The following is a 22109-nucleotide window of genomic DNA, read 5'->3' as shown; positions in this document are numbered from 1 at the left end:
AAGAAGGTATTCACTGTGGAGTGGGCAATCAACAGTGTCTGATACAGTTATTCTCACATAGCAAGGTTATTATGAGAATTAAATGAGGAACAATAAAGTCCATAGCACACAGTGGGTATGTAATTAATGTTAATATCCTCCAGAACTGGAACTATTGGGCAATAAAGCCTAATTCAGCAAGTATTTTTCTGAGTATTTACAGTTTAGACTTAGATTAAAATTACTTTGTCATTTGCTAGTTAAATATATAAGACAAGTAAAACATAAGCACAATTTCTCAAATGATGATATCCAAACATAACAAAGCTTTGGTGGTATAAATGGGAGTCTCTTCTTTAAAAAGAGGGAATGGATACATATCAAAGTATAGAGTTAAGTATGTATTAAGTATAGAATTAAGTAAAATGATTTTTTTCTAATATAAGTAAATTATTTAAATCAAAAGAATGTGTAAACGTGTAAGGATATGTAATTAATATAGGGCTGCTAATAAATTCAGATAATTTGAAATGCCAAAAGAGTTTTTAACTTTGAGGCCTAGATTATTACATGATTGAGCTTCTCCAGGGCAGGGGTTATATCTTATTCATTATAGATGAGCATACTTGTTTTTTTGAATGAATAAAATAATGGCTATTTTGTCTAGGTTGTCTAGTCTGGCCATCAAAGGCATTTCAACTTCAGCAAACACAATTTGAGAACTGGCCAGGCGTGGTGGCTCATGCCTGTAATCCCAGAACTTTGGGAGGCCAACGCGGGTGTATCACTTGAGGCCAGGAGTTCGATACCAGCCTGGCCAACATGGTGAAACCCCGTGTCTACCAAAAACACAAAAATTAGTTGGGCATAGTGGCACGTGCCTGTAATCTCAGCTACACGGGAGACTGAGGTAGGAGAATCGCTTGAACCCAGGAGGCGGAGCTTACAGTGAGCCGAGGTCGTATCACTGTACTCCAGCCTTGGTGACAGAGTAAGACTGTCTCAAAATAATAATAAATGTGAGAACTATTCTATGCCAGCCAATGTGCTAGGTGCAGAGACACAGAGATGAAAAAATACAGTGCCTTTTCTCTAGGAGCTCACAGTCTGGTGAGGAGCAGGCTCTAATAGAGGTGAGTACAAAGTACTAGAGGAGCATGCCATTCTGGCTGTGGAGACAGAGGAGGGCATCAAAGGAAGTGATATTTACACTGGTTCTTAAAGTGTAACTTGAATGCACGTTCTCTAGGTCAGTGGTCCCCAACCTTTTTTACACCAGGGACCGGTTTCATGAAGGACAGTATTTCCACAGACTGGGGGTTGGGGGTGGGGGTGGGGAATGGTCTTGGGATGAAACTGTTCCACCTCAGATCATCAGGCATTAGATTCTCATAAGGAGCGTGTAGCTTAGATCCCTCACATGTGCAGTTCACAATAGGTTGACGCTCCTGTGAAAAATCTAATGCTGCCACTGATCTGACAGGAGGCAGAGCACAGCAGTAATGCTGGCCCCTGCTGTGCAGCCCAGTTTGGGGGTTCCTGCTCTAGGTATTAGAATGGGGGAAGATCCTTCTGGGGAATCAAATGTGGGAGGTAAATTGGAAGAAGGTACTGATGTGACTGATGATAGTCATAATAAAATCCAAGGTTTACATCACTAAAAAAGTAATCATTACCACATTCTCAGTTGTGCTTATATTTTTCAATTATATATGTATTAGATTGGTGCAAAAGTAATTTAGGTTTTTGCCATTACTTGATAAACTTGATTCTTTTTAAGAAATATATTAAAAGTCTGACATCATGTGTGACTTTTCTGGCAGATGATGACTTATGAGTGGTATTTACCCAAGATGGCAAAGCACTTGCCAGGTGTCAACTTTCCTGGGAACCGGTGGAATCCTGTGGAAGGAATATTACCTAGTGGAATGGTCACATTTAATCTTTATCATTTTCTTGAAGTAAATAAACAGTAAGCATTCTTTTTATGTAATAGCTTTTCTAAAATCTTAAGCTTTTCTGAAATTGTTTCTGTAGCAGCTGTGCCTCATCCAAAAGACCAATTTTCTATACCTATTTCCCTGTCACTGGTGAGATTATCTTTGTAATTAAATTGAATATCTGTGCATAAATAAGGCCAGGCAGAAATAAATGTTATTGTTTTGGGTAAAGGAAAAATAAAGACAGATTAGCAAGAACAGCAAATAAGATCTGAGTACAATTCACAGAAATTGGAGATGTGCCTGCCTACTTGAAATCATTGCAGGTGGATGGCAAGCAATTATAGTTCCCCCGATCAACACTATGGTCCCCCTTTTAAGTGTAAAGCAAATATTTTCAGGAATAATCACTGTATAAAAATAGCTTAAAGATTTTTATAAAGGATAAGACATTTTTATAAATAAGAAAAACACGTAGTTTATGCTAGCTGAGATAAAATATGAGAATTGTGAATTCTATACTTGAGAACATAAAATTATTTGTAGTTAGGTCAAGAATAAATAATTCCCCCAATGGTATAGTGTTGAACATTTCTTCTGCCATGAAGCGCTTAAGATTGTCCAGAGCTTGAAGAAGAAACACTTATTTCATGATTTCTTTTTTCTTATAAAGAAGACTTCAGAATGTCTTTGTAAATCCCAAAGTTAAATTATCCCTTGCTAAGAACATAATAATGTGGTATTTTGGGTGTTTAGAGCCTGAAGTTTATGTGGCTCATGGAGTAAACGAAAGTAATGGGTATAAATGTGCTGTGAGGGTAACATTTAATTATTCTATTCTAGATAAAATATTAGGAACCATTAACATCCCCAAATTGGCATTTTTGTGAATTTTCAAGAATTCAATCCCACAAGCATTTACTGAATGTCTGCTGCGTTACAACTTGTATTAGGCTCCGGCAGTAGAAAGATGAATGAGGTTCAGTTACAAATCCAAGTAGAACACAATCTAGTTGTGTACATACATAGATGTGAATACGACTAGCCATAATTTGGTGGGATAAGTTCTATACTATCAATGCCTTGTAAATGCTCAGTAGGTGTTTACTGAACAGATAGATAATTTAACTGACAACATATGCGAAGTATTCTGGCAGCATGGATAAGGAAGCCATTAATTCTGTTTGGGGACATTCATTCAGCATTTTTAAAATAAAAACTGCATGTCCAAAATGTTCCAAGAACAATATGATGGAAATGTCGTATGTTCTTTGAGGAAACTTAAACAACACAGAAAAGTGTAAAGATGATCAGTATCATCTGTCTCCCAAGGACAGATGCTGTTAGTATTTTGATAAATATTGTTGGATTCCACTCATCTTTAACATGAATGACTTATTTTTAAAATACACATACTCATACATACTGTATTATAGATAGCTGAGATATCATTATCTGTCCAATTTTTTTTAACCTACCATTATATCATGAGCATTTCCCCATGTATATTATTGTCATTTTTGGCTAATATTCTCATAAGATGCATAACAATGTAACAAATATTCGATTTTTTGTGATATTCTCTCTGTTTCTAGACTTTTGCTATTATAATATACAATGATGATGAACATTCTGCCCCATAAAGTTTTATTGTTAATATTTTTGACTAACAAAGATCACTGCATAAATATGACTTATTAATATCAGTTCTTTAAATAGTTTTTAATTGTAAAAGTTGCATGTGTTTGTTACAGAATGAGAATTTTTTTTTAAAACTAGAAGAAAACATTGTCCTAGTCACTCAGAAACAACACACATATAAAAAATGCATATGTCTTACAAAGGTAAAAGCATAAGTGTCCTGTTTTTTATACTTACTATCATAAAACAATTTCCTTATGTTTTTACAAACTATTTGTAAATACATGTACTGTAATTTAAAAATAATAAGTGAATAAAACTATTAGGAGATATTTAACATGGTATCTAATTTTAACTATAATAAATTTATACCTACAACAACTGCTTTGTATATGTAGGTTTTTTTTGTGGAGGGGCAGAATTTTAAATTATTAGCATCGATTATCAGAAGTAAAATTACTAAGTCAAAGGACATGCATTATTTAAAGGCATGTGATAGAGATTTTTTTTCCCCTCAAAGGGATGGACCATCATCACATGAAAGTTATCTAAATGTGTACCTCTGAAAGGAAGCTAGCTAATGTTTAGTGAGCACCTATTATTTTATTTTTAACAAGCAGTAGTATTTACTTTTTAGGGGGTGTGGTATACAGTTCTATGAATTTTAACACGTGTACATTTGTGTAACCACCACAGCAGTCAGGACACAGAGCAGTCCGTGATTCCATGAACTTTCTTGTGCTGCTCCCGTATAGTCATACTGTCCCCTCAGGCCTAACCTTGGCAACCACTGATCTGTTCTTCATCATTATAGCTTTACCTTTTCCTGAATGTCATATAAATAGAATCAAAGTATGTATGTAACCTATTGATATTGGTATATTTCACTTAGTGTAATGCCTTTGAGAACCATCCTAGTTGCTGTGTGTATCGATAGTTCATTCTTTTTGTTTCTAAGTAATGTTTCATTGTATGGATGTACTGTGGTTTGTTTATCCTTTTACTCATTGAAGGACAGTTGGGTTGTTTCCAGTTTGGGGCGTTTATACGTAGAGCTGCTATAAACGTTCATCTACATTTGTGTGTGAGTATGTTTTTCTGCATAGGGTTGGGATTGAGTTGTTTGTTTTCTTATTGTTGAGTTTTGAGAGATCTGTATATGTTCTAGGTACACAACCTCTGTCAAATATGCAGTTTGTAAATATTGTCTCGCAGTTAGTTCCTTGTCTTTTACAAGTGTCTTTTGCAGAGCAAAACTTTTTTATTTCTTTGAAATTCAAATCCAATTTTTTTCTTCTATGAATTATATTTTTGGTATCATATCTAAGAACTCTTTGCCTAATGCCAGGTCACAAAGATTTTCTCATGTTTTGTTCTATGAGTTCTGTAGTTTTGTTTTTGTGTTTGGATATGAAATTGTCCTCATACTCTTTGCTACAAAGATTATCCTTTCTTCATTGCATTATATTTGCACTTTTCTCTGTCTATACCAAAGGAAAAAAATCTTCTGGGGTTTTTTATTGGTTTTAACTTAATTCATGTTTTTGTGGTTTATCTTTTTCATCCTTTTGTTTCTAACCAACCTATATCATATTTAAAATGGGTGTTTTATAGACAGTATATATTTGAGTCTTGTTTTACTATCTCAGATATCTCTATCTTTAATTGCTGTGTTTAGACCATTTGCATTTAATATAAATATTGATATGCTTACATGTATGTCTACTATTTTATTGTATTTTTTTAGATTAATTGACTTTTTGTTTTTTTTTTTTTTTTTTTTCTTTTGAGACGAAGTCTCACTCTGTCACCCAGGCAGGAGTACAGTGGCACAATCTTGGCTCACTGCAACCTCTGCCTCCCAGGTTCTAGCGATTCTCCTGCCTCAGCCTCTTAAGTAGCTGGGATTACAGGCATGTGCCTGTAATTTTTGTATTTTTGGTAGAGACGCAGGTTTCACCATTTTGGCCAGGCTGGTCTCAAACTCCTGACCTCAAGTGATCCACCTGCCCTGGCCTCCCAAAGTGCTAGGATTACGGGCGTGAGCGACTGTGCCTGGCTGACTTTTTGTATTTCTTTTTAAAATGTGTATTGAGATTTTTTACTGTATCGCTTGGTAAAGTTTTTGTTGTTTAGTTTTTTTTGAAGTTGGTTGCTGTTGAGATTGCAGCATCCACACTTAACTTTTCATGGTCTACGTAGGAGTAATAATTTACCACTTCAAGCAGAATGTGGAAACCTTACTGCCATATAAGTCTTTTACTTTTTGTGTTATATGTTATGTCAGATAGGGTCATTTTTATTTCAGTAGTCATACAGATATTAAAGAACTTAAGAGAAAAAAATAGTCTACAATATTTATTCAGATACTTACCAGATCTGTTGTTCTTTCTTCAATCCTGATATTCCACATTTTCCTCTTGTATGATTTCCCTTCATTCTGAGGATATTCCTTAAGCATTTCTTTTAAACCAAGACTATTAACAGTGAATTCTCTTAGTTTTCCTTTATCTAAAAATGTCTTTATTTCACCTTCTTTTTTGAAGAATATTTGTGGAAATAGAATTCTGGGTTGATAATACTATTTTCTTCAGCATTTTAAAAATAATACTTTAGGCTGGGCACAATGGCTCATGCCTGTAATTCCAGCACTTTGGGAGGCTGAGGCAGGAGGATTGCTTGAGCCCAGGAGTTCAAGACCAACCTTTACTACATAGGGAAACCCTGTTGCTACAAAAAAAAAAAAAAAAAAAAAAAATTAGCTGGCCATGGTGGTGCACACCTGTGATCCCAACTACTTGGGCAGCTGAGGTGGGAAGATTGTTTGAATCCAGGAGTTTGAGGCTGCAGTGAGCTATGATTGTGCCACTGTACTCCAGCCTAGGCAACAGAACAAAACCCTATCTCAAAAAAAAAAAAAAAAAAAATGTAAGTTACATTTCTTTGGCCTGTGTAGTAGCTTCTAAGTAGAAATCTATGGTAATTCAAATAATTGTTCCCCTAGGTGAAATGTATTTTCTCTGGCCATTTTCAAGACTTTTTATTTGTCTTTAGTTTTCAGTAGTTTGATTATAATATATTTTAGCATGGATTTCTTTGAGTTAACTTGTTTAGAGTTCACCAAGTTTCTTCAACCTGTAAGATTGTATCTTTCAAAACATTTGGGAACTTTCCATGTATTATGTCTTTAAATAATTTTTCCTGTTTCACAGTCTTTCTTTTCTCCTTCTGAGACTCCGATGAAATGAATTTAGACCTTTTGGTACTGTCCCACAGATGCCTGAACTCTGTACATTTTTTCAATGTTTTTCTCTTTTTGTTTAAATTGTATCTCTCTCTCTCTCTCTCTCTCTCTCTCTCTCTTCAAATTCCCTGACATACTGTGTCACCAAACTTATATTAAGCTATTTGGTTCCTTTTTATATATTTTACTTTTTTATTGAGCTTCTCCATCTTTCCTTTTGTTTCTAGAGTATTTGCCCTTCTTTGCATGGTTATAATCATTGTTTTAAAGTCTTTGACTGACAATTCTAGCATTTGTGTCATCTTAGAATTGACATCTATTGACTGTCTTTTCCTTTATCAGTTGAGGTTTTTCTGGTTCTTCATATGCTGAGTAATTTTGAATTGTAAAAAAATTTTTTCGTATTTGGGTCTTATTTAAATCCCAAGGAGAATGATGACTTTTTGGTTTGTTTGTTTAGCAAGCCCTTGGCCAGGTTAATCTCAGCTTTCAAATTCTGGCCTGCCTTCTGTGAACTGTGGTTCCAATACCAGTTCTGTTTCCAAAGCATTTGCAGTGCTATTTGGATCAATCCCATGGGTCTGCTACTGTTACCGGTGGCGAGTGTCTGAGTTACTGGCAGCAAACCCATAGAGGTCTGCAGCAACTTCAATTCTTGCCTCCTCAGAAGAAATAATTCAACTGAGGGGCATAAGACAGAAGGAGAGATCAGGGCAAGTTTTAGAGCAGGAGTAAAATTTATTAAAAGCTCTAAAGCAGAAGTGAAAGGAAGGAAACTACACTTGGAAGAAGGCCAAGCAGGCGACTTGAAAGACAAGTTGCCCCATTTGACCTTTGACTCAGGGTTACTATGTTGGCATACTTCTAAGGTCTTGCGTCCCTTCTGCCCTGATTCTTCCCTGGGGTTGAACTGCCTGGTTGTGCAGTAGCCTGCTAGCACTTGGGAGGTGAGAATGTGCACTGTGGACCAGGCACAGTGACTCACGCCCACAATCCCAGCACTTTGGGAAGCTGAGGCCAGTGGATCACCTGAGGTCAGGAGTTCAAGACTAGCCTGGCCAACATGGAAAAACCCTGGCTTTACTAAAAATACAAAAATTAGCCAGGCATGGTGGTACATGCCTGTAATCCCAGCTACTCTGGAGGCTGAGGCAGGATGATTGCTTGAGCCTGGGAGGTGGAAGCTGCAGTGAGCCAAGATCGTGCCACTGCACTCCATCCTGGGCTACAAAGCAAGACTCTGTCTCAAAAAAAAAAAAAAAAAAAAAAAAAAAGAGAGAGAGAGAGACTGTGCAGTGTGTTTACTGGAGTTGTATGCATGCTCACTTGCGTTCTTCCCTCACTGGTGGAATGGCCCTAGGAGATCATATACCCATTAAACTCTGCTATTTTGCCTCTTAGTGCACATGCTTGAGCCCACTTGTTCAGTTCCTGAGATCTTTTCAGGAAGTTGCTGATCACCAGTTTCAGGTGTTTCTATCTATTGGGAAACTGCCTTTTCCTGGTGCTGGCTGTGACCAGTTACTATTTTAGAGAAGCAGTGTGACAACTGTCTGACCATCACCTGATGGTTTTCTGAAATTCCTGGTGGGGTTGGGGTGGGACGGAGGGGAGCCATCTCCTGCCCTGCTCATCCTGACTAGCTACCTATGGTAACACTACCGGGTACCCAGTCTGGAACCTGGGTGGTGGTCTGCCCTGTGGTTAATTTTACAAACTCTGTTTAGGGTCAGACCTGTGCATGCTCAGCTCAGAGATAAGCAAGGAGCTTATATACAACTTTATGGGATTACTCTCTTCATCTCTCTCCTTTCTGTGGTCACCCCATTACTTTCCAACTTGCTGGGGCCTTCCTTTTTGGTTCTCTGGCCAGAAAGCTGGGGCTTTAATTTCTTTCTTCTGCTATGCCCTTCCCGTGACTGTGTCTGCATCTGGAGCCAGGCTGAAGGACAGAGAGAGACAAAAAGCAATGGAGATTTGCCCCACACTCTTGGAACCACAATGTCTCTGCTTAGAGAGAAGTTTTGGGTGCCTGCCAACCCACCGCTACTCTCACTATGCTGCTGCCTCCACTAATGCCACAGTGTTGCCTGGCACCTGGGAAAGGAGAGAAGGAAAAAGACCTGGGGGATTTCCTCCACTGTCTCCAAACCTTAGTCCCCTTTTCTACTTCTTGGGCTACAAAAAAATGTGGGGACTTTTCTTGGAGCTTTTTTGGTCCTTATTTGAAACATACTTCTGAGTTTTGAGCTTCCTTTTTTCCCCCAGGGAGGTGGGAGAAAAATGGTAAACTTATCACTAATGTGGTAGAACGTCTAATTCTGGTCTTTTTTCTCAATCTTCTTTCTACCATTTACTTTTCAGAGTCCTCAGATAGCTGCTCCACATATTCTGTGTCCAGGAATTAAAGTTGTGTACAGTGGGAGAGACAAGGTAGACTATAGTTATTCCTTCTTCTCCAGAACTAGAACTTTATTATTATTTTTTTAAATAAATAGAGATGGGGATCTCACTGTGTTGCCCAGGCTGGTCTCAAACCCCTGGCCTCACCTCAGCCCCAAAGTGTTGGGATTACAAGTGTGAACCACCACGTCCAGCCTCTATTATGTTTTGACACTTAATTATATCAGATATCTCATTAATCTTAAACAGCTCTGAAAGATAGTTGTTGTACCTGTTTCACAAATGAGAAGGCTAGACCCAGATAGTTCAGTAATTTTTCCAAAATCATATAGGTAATAAATATTGGGAAAAAAATCTAAAAATGATCTTTCATGAATTATATTTACTTAACATTTAGAACTTTAAATTTTAAGTACATCATGTATTTTTCTGTTTCCAACAGAAAAGAAACATTTGTTTGCATAGGAATTCATGAAGGCGACCCAACCTGGAAAAAGAACTACTCACTTTGGCCATGGGGGTCTTGTGACAAATTAGTTCCTTTGGAGATTGTATTCAACCCTGAGGAATGGATTAAACTTACAAAAAATATCTACAACTGGACTGAAGAATATGGAAGGTATGAACAGCAGTTGCATTTTGATGCATATAAACATAGCAGTTTTGAGTACCCAAAAAAACTACTACATTTTGAGATGCCTTTTAATTTTTTTTGTTTTACTTTTTATTAATTGTTAATATTGTTACTTGCTACCCACAAAATACCATAATACAACAGAAAGAGAACGTGTCTTTCTCGTTCTCCTATTTACAAAACAGTGGGGAGAGCGGAGGGAAGAGGGTGCTGGTTGTGTGGATACCATGATGGAGGATAGATGATGGCACCTTCTACTTCCAAGTCTTTGAATGCTACATCGTCCACCATCCTATAGCGCATTGCCCTAAAAGCGGAAGAGGTTCATTAACTGCAGTTGAACTTTAAAAGGCATTCTGTTGCTTATGATAGTTTCCATTTGCGCAAACTTGTCACTTTTTTTTTCTTTAGGAATGGCAGATAACTTCTCTGTGAGGGAAGACTCAGCTTTAAGTAACTTTGTTTTCATAGTTTCTTGGCATCAACCTGGTTATGTTTTAGAGGCATTACTAGCCTTCCTTTAAGCATTTCTACATAGAGTTTACTCTTTCCTATACAGAAAATGAGTCACTATCTAGGCTGCTCTACCTATGGAGTAGCGATTCTTTTACTTGCTTTCACACATACACAGAGTCACTATCTAAAGAAATGTGCCTCCAATACTTACTTTTGAAATTATGAATTATTTAAAGATTATATAACCTATTGCTTATAGGTTAAGAGCAACAGACAAGATTATATTTTAAAATACTGTAAAGGTTTTTTGAAAAGTCAGTATGCACAAATACAGACCACATTGTTGTATAACAGCCAGAGATGGATGATCAAAGCACTCTACGGCCATCATAAGAAAAAGAACAGCTGAACAACTAGTACCGGTACATAACATTGCTCACTATCCCCATTCTATCAAATATATACATAGTAAGAAAATTTTTAATTAAGAGAAAGAAAAATCAAATGGCTTGGCCATTGTTCTTTGAGCAGCATCAAAGCTCCAGCAGTGATTTCCCAAGCCAGGAGTCCCTTCTCTTCAGGCTGATCCCCTTGTCTCACAGCTCTTTGGCTCTTACTTCTGTCCATAGAGTGACCTACACTTCACCTCTGCCCTGTTGCCATCTAACATACAGTTCTTATGAACAGCTGGCTCCCCAGATACTTCCAATGTCTTCCCATTGATCTTCTGTTTGCTCTCTTGAGGCATGGGAGCTCATTATGCAGATTAAGAAGATAGAACTAGAACTACCATTTGACCCAGCCATCCCATTACTGGGTATATACCCAAAGGATTCTAAATCATGCTGCTATAAAGACATGCACACGTATGTTTATTGCAGCACTATTCACAATAGCAGAGACTTGGAACCAACCCAAATGTCCATCAGTGATAGACTGGATTAAGAAAATGTGGCACATATACACCATGGAATACTATGCAGCCATAAAAAAGGATAAGTTCATGTCCTTTGTAGGGACATGGATGAAGCTGGAAACCATCATTCTTAGCAAGCTATCACAAGGACAGAAAACCAAACACCACGTTTTCACTCATAGATGGGAATTGAACAATGAGAACACTTGGACACAGGAAGGGGAACATCACACACTGGGTCCTGTGGTGGGGTGATGGGAGGGGGGAGGGATACCATTAGGAGATATACTTAATGTAAATGATGAGTTAATGGGTGCAGCACACCAACATGGCACATGTATACATATGTAGCAAACCTGCACATTGTGCACATGTACCCTAGAACTTAAAGTATAATTTTTTTAAAAATTTTAAAAAAGATATTTACCAAAACCCAAACTTCCTTATAATTCAACTTTTTTAGGAGAACAAGTTTATTAATTTGATCACTATCAGTATTTCAAGATTCATCTTATTTTATTGGCCTTGTCAGATGATAAAACAGTCATGATGTATCCTTTGCAAAGATGTGGATGATGGCTGGGCATAGTGGCTCACGCCTGTAATCCCAGTACTTTGGGAGGCCAAAGCAGGTGATCACTTAAGGTCAGGAGTTCAAAACCAGCCTAGGCAACATGGTGAAACTCCATTTCTACTAAAAATACAAAAATTAGCTGGATGTGGTGGCGGGTGCCTGTAATCCCAGCTACTTGGGAGGCCAGGGCTGGAGAATCACTTGAACCCAGGAGGCGGAGGTTGCAGTGAGCCGAGATCACACCATTGCATTCCAGCCTGGGCAACAAGAGCAAAATTCTTTCTCAAAAAAAAAAAAAAAATGTGGATGACAGAAAAATATTACTGTTTTCTTGTAACTACAGGTTTGATCCATCTTCTTGGGAATCTGTGGCCAATGAAGAAATGTGGCAAGCGAGGTGACTAATCTACATTTTTGTGTGTGCAGTCTATTTTTAATATGACAGGGAAGTAGCCTATGGCAGTTTTAATTTCAAGAGTAGGGGTGAGTAGTGATAATGAAAATAACATTTATGAGCAATTATGTTTTTGAGGCACTGTGCTAATCATACGTGAATATTTCAGTTCATCCCCACAATAACCTCTGAGGTTATTGTTTTATAAAAGAACAAACTGGATGTGGAAAGGCTACTTGTCCAAGGGCACACTGCTGCTATTGATGGAGTCCAAAGTTCACATCTGTCTGCCTCTGGAACACTCATCTCTCCTATGCTTTCTTGCCTTAATTAAAGTGAGTGTAATTGATTGAGTAGAAATTAATCATTACAACCTTGCCTCCATTTGTAATGTGCCTGTTAATTAGTTAAGCACTTATTTAATACTTACTGGAGGCCAGGCACCGTGCTAGGCATTGAAGCTACACATATGAATACGACACACTTCCTACCCTCATGAAGTGCATAGTCTAATGAGCAGACAGACATGTTAAAGGAGATTAGAATATTAATCTGATGGAGCCTATACTTTCCTGTAGTTCAGAGAAGAGAGAGGTCATCCTGTCCTATATGGAACATTTCATAGTGATGCAACTTCTTTTGGTTCCTGTCATTTTTTTTTTTTTAATCATAATAACACTAACAAACTTTGGCCTAAGTATTAATGTAAAAGTCCTAAGTAATGCAGACGGAGTATCTTGTACATAGGGAGTGCTTCCTTCAGCAAAAATGTATTGATGTCCAGTCTGAGCCAGGGACTGTACACGGAGAACAGTTATGATACAAACAGCTTACATAAGTTCGAAGAGGTTTTTAAATAGTGGTCAAGAAATACAGCTGCAAAATAATGATTGTAAATATAGATCAAGGATATACCGTATGTTTGCACAATTTACTGTGATTGAATGTGGGAAAGCTGGGAAGAAATCACATAAAAGAAGAAAGCAGGTCATTATTTACACAGGTATTGATTTAATTGGTGTTCTGAATACAACCTGGATGAGTTCATGGGGTCTAAGGGTCTAGTCACCTTGGAAGAACTGGGCACACATGGCATGAGCTTCATGATGGGTACCTTAAGGGATGTGTTGGCTAACTCAGCAGGTTTCCCTTTTCCTGGCTTCTCTTGCATAACAATAATGTACATTTGGAGGATGAACAGTGTACAATAGTGATGACGAGTGTAGGCTTTTTTCCTAAAAGATTTAGTCATTAGTGTGAATGCAGCATCTTGGCGGGTTGGTGGAGGGATTGTTGTTGGTTCAGAGCAAATGTCCATGAATATGAGAGAACTGAAAATAATACAATAAAGAATTTTGTACATCCCTTATCAGTGGAGAAGCCTGGAAGATTTAGCCCTGAATGTGCAATTGACTGTATGATTTTAATGAAGGTTCCTATCCCCACCCCCAGGATGAAAACACCATTCTTCATCTTTAACCTGGCAGAAACTGCTCACATGCCTTCAAAAGTGAAAGCTCAACTCTACGCTCATGCATATGACGTATGGTATACTTTTATATAGAGATATAGATATATTTGGTGGGAAGGTGATGGTGATTGTTCGGGATGGATAGAGGGTATATCACATTATAATTTTTATTCTTTTATTTCCCTCTTAATTTGGGCGTTATAAAGCAGCACATATGAACAAATCCTCAATTGTATCACAATATCCAAAGTAAATGGCTCTGGTAAGCAGAATAATACCTCCCACCCAAAAAAAGATGTCTATGTCCTAATCTCCACAACCTATGAATATGTTACCTATGTAACAAAGCAGGGGTGGGAGGATTAAGTTAGGGGTCTTGAGACAGGGGTTATCCCAGATTATCCAGGTGGGCCCAACATAATCATAAAGGTCCTCATGAAAGGGAAGCAGGCAGGTCAGAGTCAGAGTAGTAGACCTGATGCAGACGCAGAGGGCAGAGAGAGAGACTTGAAGATTCTACATGCTGACTTTGCAGATGGAGGAAGGGGCCAGGAGTAAAAGAGTTCAGGCCACCTCTGGAGGAAGTAGGAAAGGGTAAGGAAACAGATTCTCCTCTAGAGCCTCCTGAAGGAGCACAGTCATGCTGGTTTTATGACTTCTCACCTCCAGAAGTGCGAGGTGATAATTGTATGTTGTTTTAAGCCACTATGTTTGTGGTAATTTGTTATAGTGGCAATAGGAAACTAATATAACAGCTTAATATAAAACAAGTTCTAGCTGGTTACTCTCTCTGCAAAAGTCATGACCCTGGCTCCACTTGAAATGATAGGGCCGTGGCTTGTTGAGATTTCATGAGAAGAGAGAGAGTCATGGAGGGTGGCTCTGTCTTCTAACTGGCCCCAGGAAGCCAAATGAACCTTCGGAAGACACAGCCACACTAAAGATCTTGCACACATCGGTCCTCTCTGATGGGAAGTGGGAGCAGATACACGAGGCTTGCTGTGGCACTATTGTAACCAAGTCTCTGCTTTGCTGTGACTTATGGCACTGGGCACTTCAGACACTTGCAGAGTCTGCTCTATAGGAAACTAATATCCTGACAAGGGCCAATGAAAATAGAGGGTAGGACCTGTATATATGAGCAGCTGAGATATTTCTGCCATCTCTAGACTGCTGTGGTTCTACTCAGCCAGGACAAGTGTTTGGTGCTAAGACAAAATAGCATGGTGTCCAATCAGTATGACTACTTTTACTCCTCAATTGTGATCTCTGGTTCCTTGTTTATTCACTTATATTCACTCACAAGGCGTTTCTTGAGCACCCACTCCATAGCAAATAGTGTGCTGCAGACAGTTAAGTCTTATCCCTGCTATCAAAAAGGTGGCAGGCTAGAGAGAGAGACAGAAGATCAAGTCCTCAGTCACAGTTCAGACTTGAGAGTGCTGTGAGAGGCACGCAGAGGTGCTACGGAAACCCAGAGCACTGGACCGGAGCAAGCTGGGGAGTAGGCTGGTGAGGGAGGAAGGAAGGGAAGGCTTCCAGAGGGGATGTCATTGGAGTGTCATCTTGAAAGATCAGAAGGAGCTAACCAGACAGATGGTAGGGCAAGGAGGCGAGAGAGGGAGGGGAGAGCAGTCCATAAGGAGCGAGCCATGGGGGCAAAGGCGGAACCCTCTGAGGCACCCCACTTGAGGACAGCAAGATACCCGATTATGGAAGGCAGCATGCTGGAGTTCTGTCTGGCAGTAGGGAGGCCCAGCTTCTAGGCCCACTCTGCCGTTAATTGTCAACTGTGAGTCAATGAACCTTTCCAGGCCTTTATTTTTTTTTTTTTTCTAAAAAAGAAAATGGGCTTTAAACTTGAAAAGATCGTCTTTCATATCCTGTTCATATAATAATCCTGTTTATCTCTAATACCTTGTAATTCTTTGAAAAACAAGTAATATTTAGTTGGGAGAAAGCTGAGACTTACTGATACTTTATATTCTCATCAGTGACCACTTCCATGGTGCGTTGTTAGGCTACTACTAAAGCTCGCTTGTGGATTTGTTGTCCCTTTGGGTCAGCAAGCTCTATTTTTTTTCAGTGAATACAGATTATTGGTATCTCCTTTGCATAGTCTCCAGATGTGTGACAATGTTTACAAGACAAATGAGGCCAATTACTTCATGGTAATTACTTAATTACCACCCCTAGTGCTAGTTTTTCAAGAATGTTCTTGTTAGGTGTAAAGAATATATTTTTGTTGCTGTTTACATTATCCTACTCAATAGCTCATACAGAATATTAAGTTCAGGTGACTTAATAACTTAGGCATGGTGGGGGAGCAGGGCAGGGAGTAGCCAATTTATTCCTATAGGAATAAATTGCATCATTTGAAGGTGTCCTGCTGCCTGAAGACTAGTAGGTGGGTCATGAATGAGCCTCCATTCTCTGGAGCAGTTGGGGAAATGCTCCTGGAAGTATTGGCATCTATTTTGGACTTCAGCACCTTAGTGTGGGTTGGTGGGGTGGGGATGGTTAATGGGTACAAAAATATAGTTAGACAGAATGAATACAATCTAGTATTTGATAGCACAACAGGGTAACTACAGCCAACAACATTATGATACATTTAAAAATAACTAGAAGAGTATAATTGGATTGTAACACAAAGAAGGGATAAATGCTTGAGGTGATGGATACCCCATTTACTCTGATGTGATTATTATGCATGGCAGGCCTGTATCAAAATATCTCATGTACCTTATAAATATATACACCAACTGTGTACCTGCAAAAATTAAAAATAAAAAAGTAGCAAACATGAATCTAACAGGTTTATATTTCTATAGAAATATGTATTATACTTAATTTACAAAATAAAATTGGTATGTGTAAAGCAACAACAACAACAACAAAAACTTAGTAGGATTTTGAAAACTGGACAGCTCCTGAATGCCTACTTTGTGTAGGGCAGCATGCTACAGCCTTTATATCCGTGTCTTATCAGAGGAGGCCTCAGGAAGAGAAACCACTGGACAAAAAATGATGAGGAAAAGGGTAAAGCAACTTTGGATATTTTACCAAGAGGATAAAAGGGTAGGAGGCTCACAGTAATCTTGATGTATATGAAAGCGCATGGTGATTCTTTCCCATTTTTTCTTTCTTTTCTATTTATTTATTTTTTATAATTAGAGCTGGGGGTCTTGCTTTGTGGGCCAGGCTGGTCTCCCACTCCTGGTCTCCAGCAATCCTCTGGCCTCGGCCTCCCAAAGTGCAGGGATTGCAGGCATGGGCCACCATGCCCAGCCTCTTCCCTATTGTATAAAATCAAGGGAACTAAGGGGAAATTTGCTTTAAAAGGCAGCTGGATGACTGAGGGTTATTGACTATTGAAACAATATATCAAACATGGATTATGGAATTTTTCGTGAGGGTGGTATTTTAAAATAGGTATGCATTTGTCTGCCCTGGAGTAGGAATTGGAAAAATAGATAATATGATTGGGTTTCTTTTAACTAAACGATGTCATGTCTAATTCAAAAAGCACTTGTCCCTTGGAGAAAGCACTATTGCTTTCCTGTGGTCTCAGAAAGTCTACAGGTTAAACGCCTGTGAATACAGCTCTAACTTGACAATCTCCAAGAAAGCTGTGAGATTCCCAAATAAGCAACTGTAATATTCCATTTTGCAGATTTATGTGTTTTATTTGTTAAATTTTTGATGTGTTTCCTCTAGAAAACTCAATATCAAAAAATCTAACTCTATACAATTAATACTCTCTCTGATGTTGAAAAGCAAAATTCTAAATTCCTATGGGCAAAGTTTTAACTATCAAAATTGTAAATTACAGGATACTGTGAAGCTTTTCAGTATCTCACTTTAAGGATATCTCTTAAATTCTGTCACACTCAGCCTCTGTGATGATGAATTTGTCTGGATTGTTTTATCGTTGCTATTGTTATTAGTGTTATTTTTAATGTAGAGAGAAATTTCTGTCAAAAATGTGGGACAAAAATTTAAATTCCTTCAAGTTCTTTTTCCAGGCAGTCTTCTAAAGAAAGCTGTTTCTTTTTCCTCCAACAGCTAAATTTAGAGTTTCAACTCTTCTGCCTGTGGAGTAAATAGCTTTCCATGAATTAAAACTAAATCCCTTCCCCAGAACATCTTTCTGGAGGAAGAGTATTTTGTCCTAACACAGTGTGTCTCAAGTTTCCCCTGCAACATCCGAAAACCTCAGAAGCAGTTTTAGATGCAGCATATTTGCCTCCTGCTACTGTAATAATTACAGTAACATTCTTGCATTTTCTGCATGGCCTAGCAATGATTAGATTTTTACTGGAGACTGCTTGAATTTTTTGTTTCTTGTTATTAATTCCTCTGTGGTTTTTTTGTTTGTTTTTGAAAAAAAAGTCAAAGAATAACAATGGAATACCAACATTTCTGCTGTTTTCTAGCTTTATAAGGAGATTGTCTATTTGCAAAAGGAGCACCCAGTGAATTGGCACAAGAACTATGCCATTGCCTGTGAGCGGATGCTGCGTCTTCAGGCAAGAGATGCAGACCCTGAAGTGCTGTTATCTGAAACCATCAGACATTTCCATCTGTACTCTCAGAAAGCACGGAATGATCCACAGCAAGCTGATATTTTAGGTGCTCTAAAGCACCTAAGAAAAGAACTGCAAAGTCTGAGAAACAGGAAAAATGTCTGACACAGCAAAATATGAAAAACCTGCTCATCATTCAGCTTCCAAAATTCTGAAGTCCGGAAGTTTTTTCTTCAAGAAAAGAAGCTGCATAAAAAATTTAAAACTAAGTCATCTCCCAGATATAAGTAACATGGTCCAGCAGTACTGTTTAATGGGGTGTTCAGTGACTAAGATCTACTATTTATGCAAAATTCTGTTTATCCCATGTTACCAAATTACCATTTCAGTGAGAAGCTTTATGAAAAGTCTTCTGACTTGCAGTCTTTTACCAGATGACTGCGCTGGATTAGATTCTAGAAGAGAATGAACCATTTTCATATAACTAAATATTGACCATGAACTGTTTAAGGGCCATGCTTATTGGAATCAGTTTTAAAGTTAAATTCTTTTGATATTAATACCAGACCAAAGACATTTTCTGTTTCCTGAACAAAAAGAATGAATCATGTTAGGCTTTAGGTGAGAGTACATTTTTTACAAAGTAGCTATAGTTGTTACATAGTCTTACACTTCAAGCTAAGCACCAAGTGGGTGATATTTTGAAAAAAGTTTGCGTTTTACTGTCTTAGATCGTTCTCGGAAATCACTGAAAAAAAAAAAAAGCTAATTTGATGTTTGCTTATTTCAGCTGCAGAAACTGGTGAGTAAAAAGGATTTTGCATTTTCTTAATTAATTTTATATTTATGTTTTATTTCTATTTGGACTCAGAGATCTAGGCCCAATAATTAGTAGGCTCTTGCTGCCAAAATGCAAAGGGGAAAAAAAAGGCAGGGATTGGGGGGGATGGGGGAAGTGGCTCAATAAATTCATTTCTGTTACAAGCATCTTTTATACATATTACTAAAGAGAACATAGTAAGAAATGCAAATAATAGTTCTTTATTTTATTATGACAGTTAATTAATAGCAACCTGTTTTAATGAATAAAGTCACTCAGAGTCCTTCAGCACTTCCTAAGTAGAGGCCAGAATCTGTAGGGCTTCTTTTCCCCCCAATTGTATAGCTCCTAGACTCCAAGCACTATATAGGCCCCTGTATAGAAATGCTCACTAATGAAGAGGGAGGGCTAGAAGCTTGTCTGCATTCAAAGATCACTGGTGAGTCATTCAGCAAGAAAAGGCCCCTTACCAGGAATAGTCACAGTTCCGTGGCATTGTACTAGCAAAAGGGTCTGATCAAAGGTCTCCTGTGGAGCTTGCATGGTTCCCTTTCATACTACGACCATAATTAAAACCACTAATTCTCTTTTAAAATGCTGCAGGATGCCATGTAGGCATCTGTCTGGAGTGTCCTTTGTGATGTCATAAGCTGTTAAGGACCAGTGCCGAGGGCTTTTGAGTGAAATGCCAGTCATGAAGGTGCTTCAAGACAAGGGTGCCTCTAAAAGCTTGACAGGGCCTTGACTGCACAATTCGAGCTGAATTTGCCCCTTGTCAGCTGCCAGTAAATAAATCTCAAAGGGGGAAAAGCTGAAGTTTCATTACCTGATCCATGGGGCTTTGTTGGTTTTGGCATCACACAGGGGAAGCTCTTGCCCCTCCATTCTCTGGATTTGAAGATGTCCATTGGAGCCTGCAGTGCCTGGACAGGGTTCAGAGCGGAACCTTTTGAAGAGTGTCAATAGTTGTAACAGTTCAGCTGTTAGGAAGACAAATAAATGGAGGAGCTCATTAATCCGCTTTTGGCTCTCAGTGCCTTTTGCCCTTTTATCACAGCCTTATTAGGCTCCTACTCATCTTGAACCAGAAAAAAATGAATTGAAGTTGTTGAGTACTAATTGGCAAAGACTTTTAATCATGGGCCAAGAACTTTCACTGACTTGAAAGTAACTTCTCCACAGGGAAGGACCAAAAACCTGGTTTACCTTAAAACAAAAACCTGTTGGAGTTCAGTGTGGTGTAAAAATGTAAGGAAGCGTTGATAAATTGTCTAAGTTTATCCATTTGAAAGAAATTGTGTAAGATTATGATATTCTCTTTTCTTTTAAAAAAGAAAGTACAATAAAATTCAAACATTTCTTAGGAAAGCATTGTCTTTATTGGTTCGGAAAAGAGATTGCACACATGTGTGATGGTCGTGTTTGTTTCTGAACATCTATACACAGGTATGTGAATATCCATCTCTGCATCTGCATACACGTGGTGTTTGAGGAACCTCATTGAAAGTGATATTTCCTATTAGTCGCCTTAAGAATGGCAAATGAAGACCTCTTTTTGAGAATCTCTGCTTTTAAATATTTTTAAAATATGTCTCTGTACTATGGAGATAGGTGTATGGCTGAATGTGCTTTATGTATAGATTATTGTCAAACGGTACATAGATTATTTTGTGTGTGTGCAACAACGGCTTTGGGCCACTCTGTCTTTGAGAAACCAATGATATAATAGCCCAGAGTAGATAGGATCATAATAAGTTTCTAAAAACCACTGGTAAATGAAAAACTAGTAAACTGAGCTGAGATTTAGGGATGTTGGGCTTCATTCCCAGATCAACTACTTTGGAGAATCCTTTCCTTTCTGTTAGACGAGGTTAAACAAGTTGCTTTCTTTTTCTTTCTCTTACTTTCCTTGGCTAGTGTACAGACACCACAACATCTGATAAAAGCGGTTTCCTGTAGTCTGACCCCCAACACTGAGGGGACTGTGATGGAGGTGACTTCTCATGCAGGATTTGGCCAGCGTTCTCCTAGCAGTGTCCTGGGAGTGCCATGGGTTGGCAAGACGACAGGAACTCCACAAGGCCAAATTCTGCCTGGACTTCGGCCTGAGGTGCCAATGAAACTGTCTGCCTCTCCACATGCATCAGGGCCCTGCCGCCCTGGCACCAAGGCTGGCACGCACCAGAGGGCAAGTGGAGAAGTGGATGGTGGCTCTCAAGTTATCTAACCACTGGGTGGGCTGCACTCCCTGTGCCCCCCTGTTCCTTCTGATGGGAGTATGCTTGGTTCTTGGTATTGACTTGCCTTTTTTTGTTTTTTTAAAAGAACCCATTTTGTTAAATGCTTCTGCTCTATTACTCAAAATGTAGCCAAAATAGAAGGGAATCAATTACTAGTGTATTATTTTGAAAGCTTAAAACAGAAATTGTGAAATGTTATTTCTGCTCATATTCTTAGTGTTTTCTCTTGGTAGAACCATAATGTTTAGCCTTTATGATATTTAAAACCCATTTTGAGTGTTAGGGTTGTTTTTATGATACCCTGCTGCTAATTTTAAGTCATCAGGCTAGGATATGAAGAGTAGTTTTTTAAGTTTGTTTTAAAAGTGAAATATTGTGAATCTTTAATCATAGTTCTCATCAATATCCCTCAGAATGTTTAAATGTTAATGCTTTAATATTTAGGGAAAAATTTTATACCAAAGGTTGAAAAAAAAGAAAAAAGAATCCTGTTACTCTGACTTCTGGTATGTTTTATAAATGCATCAACACAGGATATTACTTAAAATTCTGTTCTGACTGGCTTCAAGTCTTATGGTTAGGTAAAGAAAACAACTTCAGCCCAGTAAGAGATTCACATTTTGTTGTGAATGCAAACCATTCTAATGCTGATACTCACAAACAAATAACTAATGTTTCCAGGGATTCTGGGAACATCTAAAGGCTAGGATCTTGGCACAGCATTACAGAGCAAACAAGGAGCTAAAGCTTTAGCAGTGATCATATTCAATGAAGACATCATTGTCAGTACCCTCTAAAGGTCTGTTTGATTTGGATCAGCACAGACAGTATTTTTTAAATAGCCCCAGGAATAGTACAGTATGCTTAC

The 22109-nt window shown here is 38.3% G+C and overlaps 2 protein-coding genes across 5 annotated transcripts in view; both read left to right on the top strand.

Annotated features, from left to right (window-relative positions):
* TMEM260 (transmembrane protein 260) overlaps positions 1 to 21738 on the top strand; it is a 64875-nt gene extending 43137 nt beyond the window's left edge. For 2 of the 4 annotated variants that reach the window (XM_050799725.1, XM_050799724.1), the window contains 5 exons: positions 1803 to 1951; positions 9650 to 9826; positions 12131 to 12184; positions 13634 to 13724; positions 18092 to 20369. In XM_050799725.1, the coding sequence (XP_050655682.1) occupies positions 1803 to 1951; positions 9650 to 9826; positions 12131 to 12184; positions 13634 to 13724; positions 18092 to 18346 (726 nt within the window). In that variant the 3' untranslated portion in view covers positions 18347 to 20369. Of the gene's footprint in view, positions 1 to 1802; positions 1952 to 9649; positions 9827 to 12130; positions 12185 to 12350; positions 12517 to 13633; positions 13725 to 18091; positions 20370 to 20447 lie in introns of those variants that run through there. The other 2 variants (XR_007727676.1, XR_007727677.1) reach the window with 2 other exon arrangements.
* NAA30 (N-alpha-acetyltransferase 30, NatC catalytic subunit) overlaps positions 1 to 22109 on the top strand; it is an 834104-nt gene that overhangs the window by 65742 nt on the left and 746253 nt on the right. The window lies entirely within an intron of this gene.

This window comes from Macaca thibetana, chromosome 7, assembly GCF_024542745.1.
Source record: "Macaca thibetana thibetana isolate TM-01 chromosome 7, ASM2454274v1, whole genome shotgun sequence".
In the NCBI taxonomy this organism is placed as follows: domain Eukaryota; kingdom Metazoa; phylum Chordata; class Mammalia; order Primates; family Cercopithecidae; genus Macaca; species Macaca thibetana.
The sequence above is the reverse complement of the archived record's forward strand: the minus strand, read 5'-3'. Positions and strand labels throughout refer to the sequence as shown.